Source organism: Ctenopharyngodon idella, chromosome 6, assembly GCF_019924925.1.
Source record: "Ctenopharyngodon idella isolate HZGC_01 chromosome 6, HZGC01, whole genome shotgun sequence".
NCBI lineage: Eukaryota > Metazoa > Chordata > Actinopteri > Cypriniformes > Xenocyprididae > Ctenopharyngodon > Ctenopharyngodon idella.
The window spans coordinates 25,542,883-25,556,455 of NC_067225.1; the positions used below are offsets into that span (position 1 = coordinate 25,542,883).

The 13,573-nt window shown below is 34.5% G+C and overlaps 1 protein-coding gene across 1 annotated transcript in view; it reads right to left on the minus strand.

Moving 5' to 3' along the window:
- Positions 1–1,130: 1,130 nt before the first annotated feature.
- The window catches only part of grm2a (glutamate receptor, metabotropic 2a), a 48,312-nt gene continuing 35,869 nt past the window's right edge, over positions 1,131–13,573 (minus strand). Inside the window, exons 3-6 of the mRNA XM_051897511.1 lie at positions 11,357–12,194; positions 8,609–9,672; positions 3,296–3,473; positions 1,131–1,629 (exon numbers count right to left, since the gene is read on the minus strand). Of these exons, the coding sequence (XP_051753471.1) occupies positions 1,556–1,629; positions 3,296–3,473; positions 8,609–9,672; positions 11,357–12,194 (2,154 nt within the window). The 3' untranslated portion in view covers positions 1,131–1,555. The remainder of the gene's footprint in view (positions 1,630–3,295; positions 3,474–8,608; positions 9,673–11,356; positions 12,195–13,573) is intronic.

Here is a 13,573-nt window from a genome sequence, read left to right on the forward strand (position 1 = left end):
GTAACTGTAGTTTACACAAACATACGGTTACTACAATACTGTAAACCATCAGCTAATATGATATTAATATATCTTTCAGAATTTTCTGTCATTTTTTTCGTATCCTTTTTTTTTTCTTTTAAATGACAGTTGTATTGAATTACATCACCGAAGTTGTAATGTTTTAAAACACACATTTCATAATTCATAAAACACACAATTTGGTTCTGAAAATGTTCATGACGTTCACTCAATCAACCAATTAATCAATAAACCTCAAAATTTTGTCCTCCTTAGTACTAGTGTTTTTATTTAACTTCTCTGATATTTGCCAAAGTTTCAGGTTCTGGTGTAGGCTATCTTGAATGGGGACATCATGCAATTTCATTTGTCATTTGTCAAATTTATTATTATTATTGTTGTTACAATACTTTTGTGTTACAAAAGAAACATTATAAAACTATCATAAATGATAAAAACAATGAGGCAGAAATGCAGATGTAACCGTCACAAAAAAATGAATGTATCAGGTTGACCGGACAATTTCCCATTTGTCATTTTACCACCAGTGATTGAGTGTGCAACACAGTGTAGCCTACACAGTTTTTGTAACATGGGTCAGACTGGGGTAGCCTGTATGTGTGGACATTGTGATTATTAAGGATGAAGGATATAAATACAATATTTTGTCTATGAGACATGATTCTTCTGTAGACTGCTGTATGTGCATTACAGTTGTAGTAATAGCAGCATTTGCAATATTTGTCTTTTTATTACTTCTTACTGGTTTATCTTCTACCATGGTAGCTAATGAAATAAATTTATGTAACAATGAAATTAGGGGCATCATTTATTGCACTTGCATATCACCTGTATTATAAAAGACAGTGCAACAAATTAGCATTTAACATAAATAATAATAAAGCCCAACCCTTGATCATTTTAGTTTAGCCTGGACAATTTGATGTGATGAGCACCTAAATCCTCTAGATGGGGACAATGTACAAATTTTTAAGCTGTACCATGAACACTGCATATAAATATTTAATCCTTTAAAGCTGAAGAGTGTTATTTTCTTAAATGTACATTGATATAATATAATATAATATAATATAATATAATATAATATAATATAATATAATATAATATAATACAGTATAACCAACCAGGAGAGCTTTTATTCATATAAAACACATTTTATTTACATAAATTACAAGAAAGCACAAACCAGAATCACCATAAATCTACATTAAAAACATCTTGTATATAATACTTTAAACAGATTTACTATATTTTAACTCCATATCTCAAACAATACTTTATTATGGTTTCCATAAAAAGAACAGGTATACAGAGTTTAAACTGGCATCCCACTGATATTATCTAACTAGTCAGAGAGAGAAAGAGAGAGAGAAACAAAATGGGATATTGTACTCACAGCACGTTGAGAACAACATTACAGGCATTCTTTATTCCGAATAGCCTCCTCAACATTAGCAAACACTTGATTTCATGACTAGTGAAGATAAGATTTATCTGTATACCGCATTTGGCAAACAAACAGGAATCCTGTTTCTCAGAGTGAAGATGTTGTTGAGTCCACTACCTCTCTGCCATTACATACTGTAGGCACGATGTTGGAGGCCGAGGCTGTAAAGACATTGTTAATAATATAAAGATATTGTAAGTTGCAAATCACAGTATTGCCAGTCAATAGATGTTTTTAAAGGGATAGTTCACCCAAAAATGAAATTTCTGTCATTAATTATCACTTTCAAGCCCCAGAAAGGTAGTCAAGACATCATTAAAGTAATCCATGTGACCAGTGGTTTAACCTCAATTTTACGAAGCGACGTGAGTGCTTGATTTTTTTTTTAAATAATTGACCACTTTATTTACAAAATATTAATCTCCAATGTGCGTTCACGTAACTAAGTCTGCTCTCATGCCAACACAATACGCATACGTCGTGGTGCTCTTGTGAACGCGTTGAAGATTAATATTTTGTAAATAAATTGGTAAATGATTAAATTGTTTTGCGCAAACAAAGCACTTGTGTCGCTTCATAATATTGAAGTTAAACCCCTGGAGTCACATGGATTTCTTTAATGATGTCTTTACTACCTTTCTGGGCCTTGAAAGTGGTAGTTGCGTAGGCTGTCAATGGAGGGACAGAAAGCTTCAGATTTCATTAAAAAGATCTTCATTTGTGTTCTGAAGATCAAAGAAACTCTTACAGGTTTGGAACAACATGAGGGTGAGTAATTACTGACAGAATTTTCATTTTTGGGTGAATCTCATTAAAACATTTTATATTATTTATTATTAAAAGCATATTGCATAAATAGAATAAAATAATAAATCAAATTTTTATTTCATTTTTTACTTTTTGTTTTGCTTTTTGTCAGTATTTTCATCATAATTAACCACTTTTTACTCCCTATTTTATATATTTCTTATTCATATGCATAATTTTTGCTTTTGCATTTTCTTGTAATTTCCATTTTTCTGTGTTGATTCTCCTTATATTTTTACTACTGTAAAACAGCAAAAATATATATTTATTATATATATATATATAAATATATAGTAACACTTTAGTATAGGGAACACATATAAACTATTAACTATGACTTTTCCCTCAATAAACTCCTAATTTACTGCTTATTAATAGTTAGTAAGCTAGTTGTTAAGTTTAGGTATTGGGTAGGGTTAAGAATGTAGAATAAGGTCATGCAGAATAAGGCATTAATATCTGCTTTATAAGTACTAATAAACAGCCAATATTCTATTAATATGCATGCTAATAAGCAAATAGTTAAAAGACCCTAAAATAAAGTATTACTATATATATATATATATATATAACTGAGAATGAGTAGTACGGTACTGAGAGTAATTGTCTGTGTCGTTATGCAAAACATTAGCATCATAATACTAAATATAACTTATTTGTTACTTGATTTTGAGGTGAAATATGTTATTGTGAGATTCACATATGCACTCTATCCTATAAGCTCAGGAATATTTCAGTGCTAGAGTAATATCAATGTAATGCAATAAAGCCAAATATCTGCACTCACAGGGCCAATGATACTTTATGTTTCTTCTCCAATATTACTTTGCCATCATACAGTACTGTATATTTTGATCAATATCTTTCATTTCTAATGGCAGTTCAGGCAATGCCAATCCATATTTGGAATATGGGAGACACAAGTTGATCAATATGCTTGAATTAAACAGCTGCTGTTGATTGATTATATTGACGATGATGCTGATATATTGAAGACAGAGATCATAAATGACACTGTACCTTGAGAGAAGCTGGAGCCAGGGCCAGTGGTCACACTGAATCGGGTGGTGGCCACTCTGAGTGTGGTGACGTTCTTCTGGGGCTGGAAGAGGATGATGTGGATCTTGGGAGCGAAGAGGCAGCCCAGCACCACTGAACCACTCAGACTCACAGAGATGCACATGGTAGTGGTCTGTACCTGAGAGAGTAGACACAAAAAAGCGATTAAATTTACACCGTGATACCACCTGACTGGCTTATTCATATTCAACAGGGATGTTAACATGGGATTGAATTTATTTTTCTATTGAACTCAATTCTAAAGTGTTGCCAAAGCCTATGTGGCTAAAGATGTATCTTAAGAGGATGAATCCATGTGCAAAGCAGGTCTGTGTGCCGTGTATAAGCAATCTCATGCATACTAATACTGGTATTAGATACATGCATCGCCAAATAACATTTTGATGAGAGAGGGGGTGAATCAACAGGAACTGTTTCTAAGATTTTCACTGTTTTGGCTGAGATGTTTGCTTTGTATCATTGTACATTTAATTTGGCAGATACTTGGAAGTGCATTCAAGCTATACATTTTTATCAGTATGTGCTTTCCCTGGGTTTCAAATCCATGGCTTTTGCATTGCTATGCTCTTTCAGTTGGGCAACTGGAAAATTTTCATTATAAAATTTTTTTTTTATTCTAAACCTGAACAGCTAACTGCAGCTTGTTTCGATCTGAACTGGATCACAAAGCTATGGTTAACAGCCCTCTCAGGGTCACGCACTGGAGAAACTTCAATATGACCTTGTTAAATAATATAGTTTTTTTATTTCTCAATGCCAAATGAACAAAGAGTTACTCATTCTTTCTTCAGTACAACAGAATTAAAAGTGTTTCTGTGAGAGAGGCAATGCATCAGAACAAACCAAAATGCTTTAAATAATGCATCATTCAGAGGAGAGCTGTGCTTGGAAAGGTCTTGTATTCTTTCCCAGCAAACCTTGCTCTTGTCTCTATAAACATGCACTTTTCATATAGAATATCACACTGAATGAGACATTATGTTGTAGTCTGTGTTTCCTCCATAATTGATCATCATTATTCTTTAACAATATCTCTCAAGAGTGAAAAACTGGAACGACTCAGCTAAGTATACACAAACAAACCTGCAGATAAGAACCCAGTTGCAAATGGAAATCTGGTTCTCAAAGAAACTCAAATAGTATTACATGGCTCTGGAATAATTTATTTTGACCAAGTATTCAGTAGTTTTTTGTGTGTATATATATATATATATATATATATATATATACATTACCATTTAAAAGTTTGGGGTTAGTTTTTGTAATGTTTTTGAAAGAAGTCTCTTCTGTTCACCAAGGCTGGATTTATTTGACCAAAAATACAGTAAAAACAGTAATACTGTGAATATTATTACAATGTAAAATAACTGTTCTCTAGGTGAATATATTTTAAAATGTAATTTATTCCTCTGATGACAAAGATGAATTTTCAGCATCGTTTCTCCATCTTCAGTGTCACATGATCCTTCAGAATTTATTCTAATATGCTGATTTGCTGCTTAAGAAACATTGGGTTATGTAATCAGATTACTTTTTTCAAGTAACTACTAAAGTAATGCATTACTTTAAATTTACAACAAAATATCAGTTACTTTTTCAAAAAAGTAACGCAAGTTACTTTGTTTTCCTATTTATTGACTGACACCTCTCCTTTCCCCATGTTGAGAGAAGTCGGGAGCACAGAGGCATTGTGTGTGCGGTGTAAACATAATGGTTATTCTAGACTAGTTCTAGACTAAATGTGAGCATACATTTACATCTCCTTCATCCTATTCATCTTCTAGAATGGCAGCACATCTGAAAAGCTTGTTTGTTTGAACTGCGCCCTCTACTGTACAGGTGTGAATTTGCATTTCCTTCAGTCTGAGGCTTATTCATTTCACTTTTGGTTTGAAAGGGACTTTACATTTGGCAAACATAGAATTTTTTTTGTTATAAAAACAAACAAACAGCCCAGTCCAGAAGAGATAAAGTAATGCAAAAGTAATGTAACACATTACTTACGCAATTAGTTACTTTTTTAGGGAGTAAAGCAGTATTGTAACACATTACTTTTAAAAGTAACTTTCCCCAAAACTGATTATCAGTGTTGATGATTCATATTTTTCTGTGATACATTTTAAATTCAGGAATCTTTGATAAACAGAAAGTTGAAAAGAACAGCATTTATTTTAAATATAAATCTTTTTCAACAATATAAATACTGTATATTTACTGTATCTTTTTACCAATTTAATTCATCCTTGCTGAATAAAAATATTAATTTCTTAAAAAAAATTGAAAGTTGTCACTGGCAACCAATTTACACTGTACTTTTTTTTTTTCAGGATTTTGAATTCAACATTTCTTAGTATTGTCTCAGATTTTTGGAGCCCACTGTTTTATTTTGGTTCCGCATTTGTGATTTAAGACTGATTCTGAAGATCAAATATTTATCATATACATTTTACAAGCAGCATGTGCTTTTTCTTCTACATATCAGTAGTTGGTGGGTGAGAAGAAAAAATTATACATCTGAAATGATATCTGCGGGATGAATGAGGCTGCAGCATTTCCTGTGAGTGTGTGTGGGAGTGTGGCGAGGTCGCGGTCTCTAAGGCACACCTTGCTTTCTGAGCACAGGCCCCAGCTGGGAATCATCCTCCCATGCTCTAACACATCACCTCACACACGCACATATATATAAAACGCAGAAGCCCTGAACAGAGAATGACATCCTGTCCAATCAGAACTCAAGGAGATTCCCTTCTCTCTCCTGAGACCTTTTTGACTCCTTTTTTCTGAATTCTTTCGTCTAGTCTTGAATGGATGATGTAGAACCGACCCTTACAGAAGCCCCCTACAGCCATAACATCTCTGGATCATGTTTCTACCCTGTTTTTTTTTTTTGCTCACTGGAGCATCCAAATACCATGTACAGTGGCTGTTTTACCAGCAGTGTTGGCTGTATGCACCAATACTGGCCAGTTAGACTATTTTGGATGCACATATACAGTATAAAAATTATATATGGAAAGTAAGTTTGTGTTGCACTGTAACTCTTTGATTCCCAACAGTTGAATCAGGGTGTAATGTTAATTCCAAACCACTATGTGTGAAAAAAAAAAAAAGTAAATAACTAAATTTTAAAAAAAAAATAAATGAATTATATTCTGGTTTTTTGAAAATAATCATTAGGACTTTTCCTTTCAAATTAATATTGCATGCATCAAAATGTTAAAACTAAAAAAAACGTGCTTCATGTTGTGAAATATAAGAGTGTTTATTTAATGGTGTCTGTCCTGAGGTACTTGACTGAAGGATACTCACACCAAGTGAATAGCATGTTTTCATAGGCTAGTCATTTGCCAGGAAGAAATATCCCCAGTTTCTTTGTTCTACACTGAACAGCTTTTGAGCCACACGAAATGTGAGCTTCTCCTTTCATCAGTGCAAAAGACAGGTGATCAAAGAGATTTTTCTATCTGCCATCTGAATTGGCAGGTAAGGTAACAAAAAAAAAATCAATCAGGCAAACTCCCAGACTCGCGCTCTCAGGGAAATTGTATATATGCTAAAAATAAAGGATAAAGTCAGTGTCGGAAAGTGATTAAGGGTTATAAGAGAAGCTCATTATCTAAATGATGAAAAATATTCCATGCTGTCATTGTGTGTGCAGTGTGATTTGAAACAGCCCCTCTGATATCTATTCCCAGAGGAGAGCCGGTAATATCCCCCGGGCACAAGATTTACTTCTCAAAGAAATCACATTGTTATACAGAACACTCAAGCAAAGCATTCATTAACAATACTGCAGGAGAATATGGCATATAGCCAAATCTCAAATCTATGTTGAGCATAAATGACATTTAAAGATATGTTCAGAGAAACTGTTAAATGATATTGTGGTCCTCACATGCAAGATTCAATCTAAATGATTTCGCATAATTTAAAGTTAACAAAAAAAAAAATTATTCATTCATTCATTCATTCATTCATTCATTCGTTTTTGCTCCTGGTCTTATTGTGCACAATTCATCAGAGGCTTTACTTAAATACATACATACACATTCAAAAGATCGTTAAGATGTTCAGATAGCTGTTGAAAATGCTGTTGTTATGCTTAAGATTTTTGTGGAAACCATGATATAATTTTGATGAATACAATCTAAAATGTAATTCAGGGGACCTGTTACCACAAGTGAAATAAATTAATGTTTGCAAGTTAAAAATTCTAATTTGTTGGTTTAATTTAAGGTTTTAAGCTGCTAACATTATTTTGTTGAGTTCTGTTGACATAATAATGTTGATCATTACATTAACTTAATATTGTGTGTAGTTGTAGTTGTAGTCTTGATAACGTAGGAAATTGAGTAGTGGATTTCTAGTTTCCAGCATGCTTTGCATAGGATTGGATAAGGAGAATAAATGTTGAAATAAAGTGTTATTTATTTATTTATTTATTTATTTTTTAGATGTTTAATGCTGTTATATTTGACATTTAAAAGCGTTTTTATAATGTTGAAGTTTTTTACCATTATGCTGAAGAGTAGACAACATGAAAATGAACACTATATTGATTCTATAATCAATGACTCCGCTAATGGCAGAGGCAAGTAATACATGTATCTTACTTGTTCATTAAATTGGCATGCTAAATAACATTTACATTTACATTAAGCACGTGCTATGCGAGCTGTGGATTTTAAGTTTTAAATTTTAAGGATTAAGTTCCTCTAACTCAATGTAGTTTGTTGGTTGAATATAATTTAATTCAAAGTTGTCATAACTCAGAAAGATTGATGTAAACTGTTGCTTTGTAACCTTATAAATGACTTGACATTACAGTATGTATAAATGTATGTATAATATATATGTGTGTGTGTATATATATATATATATATATATTGGCTCTACCTCTGAAATGACTTTCTGTTTTGGCCTGATGCCACAAATCCCTCTTAGTATTCAACACTTCTATTCCAAACCACCTGGCTCCATTCTGTTCCACTATACTTTTCACAATCCAATAAATGAATGAAATTCATTCAACTTTTACACATTTTTATCCTGCTGAATATCCTGTTGCTCTCATAAATACGTCACGTTATAGAAGCAAAATGGGTTGCAAAAGACATTTGACTCGAAAGTAAATCTTATTTAGAGGCTATTATTTCCATAGAAAGAAGCTGACAAGCTATTAAATGTCGTTAGTAAGGTATTGATATGTATTGCCACAAGTAACCATGCATTGTACTGTTCATATTTACTTACCCTATAGTCACTGGCAGTAACATAGAAGATTGGCTGGAAAGCCAGCCAGATTATGCATGTGGTGTACATGGTGAAGCCGATGAACTTGGCTTCATTGAAGTTCTCTGGGCACTTTCGAGTCTTAAAGGCGTAAAATGTACAGAGGATGATGAGGACACAGTTGTAGGTTAAAGACATCAGCATGCTAGAGTCCTTGCTGTTGCACTTCAATGTCACCACGTCTCTTCTTTCAGGACTGACCTCCTTTCTCACCCCTGGAGCCTCAACCAGAAGCCAGACCACAACAACCAGGAGCTGACAGGAAATAAGAGCAGCACAGATGGCCACCTGTGAAGCTGGACTGATGAACCTCGGCCTTTGAGCTCCATCTTTAACACCGTTGAAAATCCGAGCTATGCGATTGGTCTTGGTCAGCAACGCAGAGTAGCAAACAGCAAAGGAAGTGCCCAGGCCGAGCCGCCGTAACGTGCATACTACGGCAGAGGGTTTGCTGATATAGATGAAGGTCATGCAATAGCAAAGGAGGACACCTAGCAGAAGAATATAGGAAAGTTCACGTCCGCTAGCTTTCACCACCGGTGTCTCATTGTTCTTCAAGAAGAGGCCAATGACAAAGAGTGTGCAGAGCATGCCAAGGCAAGAGATGGTGACCGGCCCAATAGCCCAAGCGTCCTCCCAATGAATGTACTCCTCGGGTAAGTTATAGCAGCCTGTGAGATTGTCCAGAGGCCATTGTCCAAAGCTACAATCCGCACAGGTGAATTCGTCAAGGAGGTACTGGTAGGGCTGGCAGGGAATGCAAATCCAACAGCAAACGTCACCAGGCTGCATGCTCTTTATTTCGTTTTTTCTACATGGGTCGCTACACTGGGATGTGGGCACCACTTGGCTTTCCCAAGGAATCAAGCTTGTGTTCAGAGTCAAATCCCGAGCCCAATACCCCACTTTCCTATAGACATACTCATCATTCTCTCTGTGATAATGGAAGATGTTGTAGCGGCCCAGACTGTCTCCATAAGCATCAAAGTGAACATTGTTCTCTGTATCAGCTGGGCGAAATGGAGCTGTGGACACAAAGGGCAAATGATAAACATAATTTATTTACATATTTGGCAACAGATAAATAGATATTTTACAGCAGCAAAGTGTATTTCTTTGTAAGCAGAAAAATGTCCAACCCAGAAAGACCTTATGTAAGTCCACCCTGCTTTCTTCAGCGTCCTGCCCTTACTATTTCTCATTAGGTTTGTAGATGCATTGGACTCAGGTGCGAACGGCACATTTACATAATGGAAGTCAAGAGGTTGATATATTGCCTGGTTTCTATGATGTAATTTGTCATTCTTGGAAGAACATCATAAAAAACAATCAGATGGCAAAAGATTTAAAAATATATAAAGAATAGCTATAGGAACCTGACAGACTGCCAGTTCCCTAATATAAGCAATTGACCACTCAGCACAAACATTTAATAAACATCCCTGCTTGTACTTGTTTAAATCATTTAGAAGTTAGCATGGGGCTAATGAGGCTAATGCATGTAATAAAACACTTAGTCTGTACACAGGTCATATGTTGGATTCATGCATTAGTGTAATCTATTTTACAGCAGCAGTTTTCCCCTGGGGGAAACTTCCTAGATCCATTTATCTTTTAAATTGATTTCTTTGACTAAACAATGAAGAGACATACATTTATTAAGATATACTGATTAAAAAAGTCTTTGTTTTGAGATTTAAACTATTAGATGAGAGCAAATTTTAACTTTAAACTTTGCGCGCTATAGTGTGAACATGAATAGAGCTGGAATCCCTGGATTCAAGATTATTGAAAACTGCATATGGAAGCCATCCATAAATATAACAAAATCCAAATCAACTTAAGATGATGTTGGAATAGTGGGAATTATCTATTTTTTATCTATTTATTTATTTATTACAGGTATTGCCTTATGAGAAGAGAACTGTTAATGTTGAATTGATTGGCTTCAATATAAAAATATAATAAAATATGAATATTATATATCTATATCTATATATATATACTGGAACAAATGTGTTCATTTTTAATATTAATCAATAATTCTTTTTTTTAATAATATGTTGTTTCAAACATATATGACTTTCTTCCATGAAATGCAAATTTTCATATTTAATGTTGGTACATCACAGTTGGTAAAATGCAGTGATACATCTTCATGAGGAAAGATATAAGCCATATAATGGAAGATTTTGGTAAATAACTGGTTATATTTTAGTCTGTTCCTTGAACAAATCCTTAATATGGTTTTAGATGACTTTGAATATATAGGATTTATAGGACAAGTCATAGATCACCTTTCTTATAGTTTTATGGTGCTTTTTAGTCCTTTCTTCTTTTGAAAACGAACAGTGTGAACATTTTGCAGCATGAACCAACTTTTGTTTTCATAGAAGAAAAAAAAATCGGTAACACTTTATTTTAATGTGCCCTTGTTTCACATGTACATGTATTTACTATAGTAATAACCATAAATTAGGCATACTTACATGTAACTAACCCTAAACCAAACCCTAATCCTACCCTAACCCTAAAGTACATGTACTTAATTAATATTACTCAAGACTTATATGTATAATTACACATAAAGCGTAATCAAAAAATCCTATTGAATTCGAATGACAAGGAGATAAATAATTACAGAAAATTTCATTTTTGGGTGAACTACTCCTGATTATAAAGTGAACATAAACAAACAAAAGCACTTACGGTCAAAATTTGTCTTCAGGATGTAGTCCTTGTATAGCTTTTTTCCATTCACTGGTTTCATGGCACTGCAGAGTTTGGTGGAATTTGAGCACAGTGCTTGTCTCATGTTGTGAAGGGCATGGGCCATAGCATAGACAGCATTTACCACAAACATGATCTTGGACTCCTGCTCGAATTTGCCATCCCGGAGAGAATGTTTCCCACAATTAATGTCGTGCAGGGTACACTGAAAGCGATTTTCCCAGAACTCCCTGAACCAGGGGTTACGTGTGTTGTTGTAAGGATTGAGGTTTGTGAAGTACGCTGTGAATTCAGGGATCGGAAAAGACGCAAGCTCAATGGTAAAAGCTCCGTCTGCTACAGTCTCGCTCCCTCTCACCACACTCTCTTGCGCCCCCCAGCCATCGCTGGCCACCCAGATGAAGGAAACGTTCATGCGCTTTGCTGCAACCAAGAGCTCTCTTGCATCTTCACTTCTGGTAAAGAGGATTACTACTTTAGCATTGGACTTCTGCAACAGAGATCTGATTACTCCATCGTAACTGTAGCGGTCCATGGAACGACTGACCTTGGCGGACGTAGCGATGCAGATTTGCAAGGCGCGGGCCTCTTGCTGGAAGGCATCGATACCCGTCTCGCCGTAATCGCCCTCCGAGGCAACGGTGGAGACGTAAGTCCAGTTGAAATAGCGTAGGATCTCAGCAATTGCTTTGGCTTGGTAGAAGTCAGGGGGTACAGTCCGGGCAAAGTAATCATAACGGGATTTGTCACTCAGTTTCGCACTGGTGGAGGCATAACTGATCTGAGGAATCTGGAAAAGACGCAGGAGATTGGCCACCTGCAAAAGGACAAATGAAAAACTGTGATGAAAAACTACTGAAGTGTGTAAATGGTCACACTATTTCACTGTGATTCACAAGTGTTGGCTGTCAGTATAATTCTCATAAACGGCGTGATCAAAATTATGTTTACTTAGACCCTACAACCCTGTGGGGTTTTCATTTTCAGCGCAGTACCCAAAGTTACAAAAGATATATATTTCAAATAAGTGCTGTTCTTTTGAACTGTTTATTCATCAAAGAATCCTGAAAAAGTGTATCATGGTTTCAACAGAAATTTTAAGCTGCACAACTGTTTTCAACATAGATCATAAGAAATGTCTCTTGAGTAACAAATCAGCATATTAGAAGGACTATGTGACACTGAAGACTGGAGTAATGATGCTAAAAATATATCTTTTCCATCACAAGAATAAAATAAATTTTAAAATATATTTGAATATAAAACAGTTATATTAAATTGTAATAATATTTCACAATATTATAGTTTTTATTGTTTTTGATCAAAAAATGCATATGAGGCTTCTTTCAAAAACATTTTAAAAATTGTATTTACCCCAAACTTTGAACGATATTGTATACACACATTCATAATATAATACTTTATTGTTCTTATGATTAAAATGATTGCAGGACAGACTCTTATTCAAATTAATGTTATTCAGAGTTTAAAAAACCTCTACACTAAAATTAAACAATGTAAAATAAGCACATGCAAAACCTAAACTTTGTGAAGCCATTTTTATCTTACAGTGTTGTTGCAGTTACTGTGTTTTGCAATAGTGCATACATCAAAATAATTAATATACCGTCATCTGCATTTACAAAAAACACCAGTTTAACCAGTCAAAAGAAAAAAAACAAAAAGCTGTGGTTAGTCTGCCACTTAGGTCTAAGCAGGAGAATGTAATTCCTCTGATAACACAAATTATGGCCGTTATCACCAGACGCTTAGCATACTGCAGTGATTAGTTAGTCTCACCCTTCTCACTTCTTTCATCTCTGAGAACCCTAATGGCAACACTTCACATTTCCATTTTCACAATGAAATAATATCAGTCCAAAGGAAATGACCCCAGGAAACTTGCCTTCTCTATATCTGACATGTGTGCAGCATTGTCATCCACAATTCATGAAACTATGACTCTCTATTCTTGCATTTATTAAACTTTATTAAAAAAAATTAAATAAAAAAAACTTTAACCCTTCCATTGTCATAACAGAGATTTATTAGTGAAATATGCATGTACAAAAACTGTAGCTCTATGAGAGAGTTCATTCAGTGGCTATAGGTGTTGACGGATGCTGAAGCACCAGATCTATATGGTTTTGCATACCAATTCAGTTCACTCAGTAAACACGAGACACTTTTTTTGCC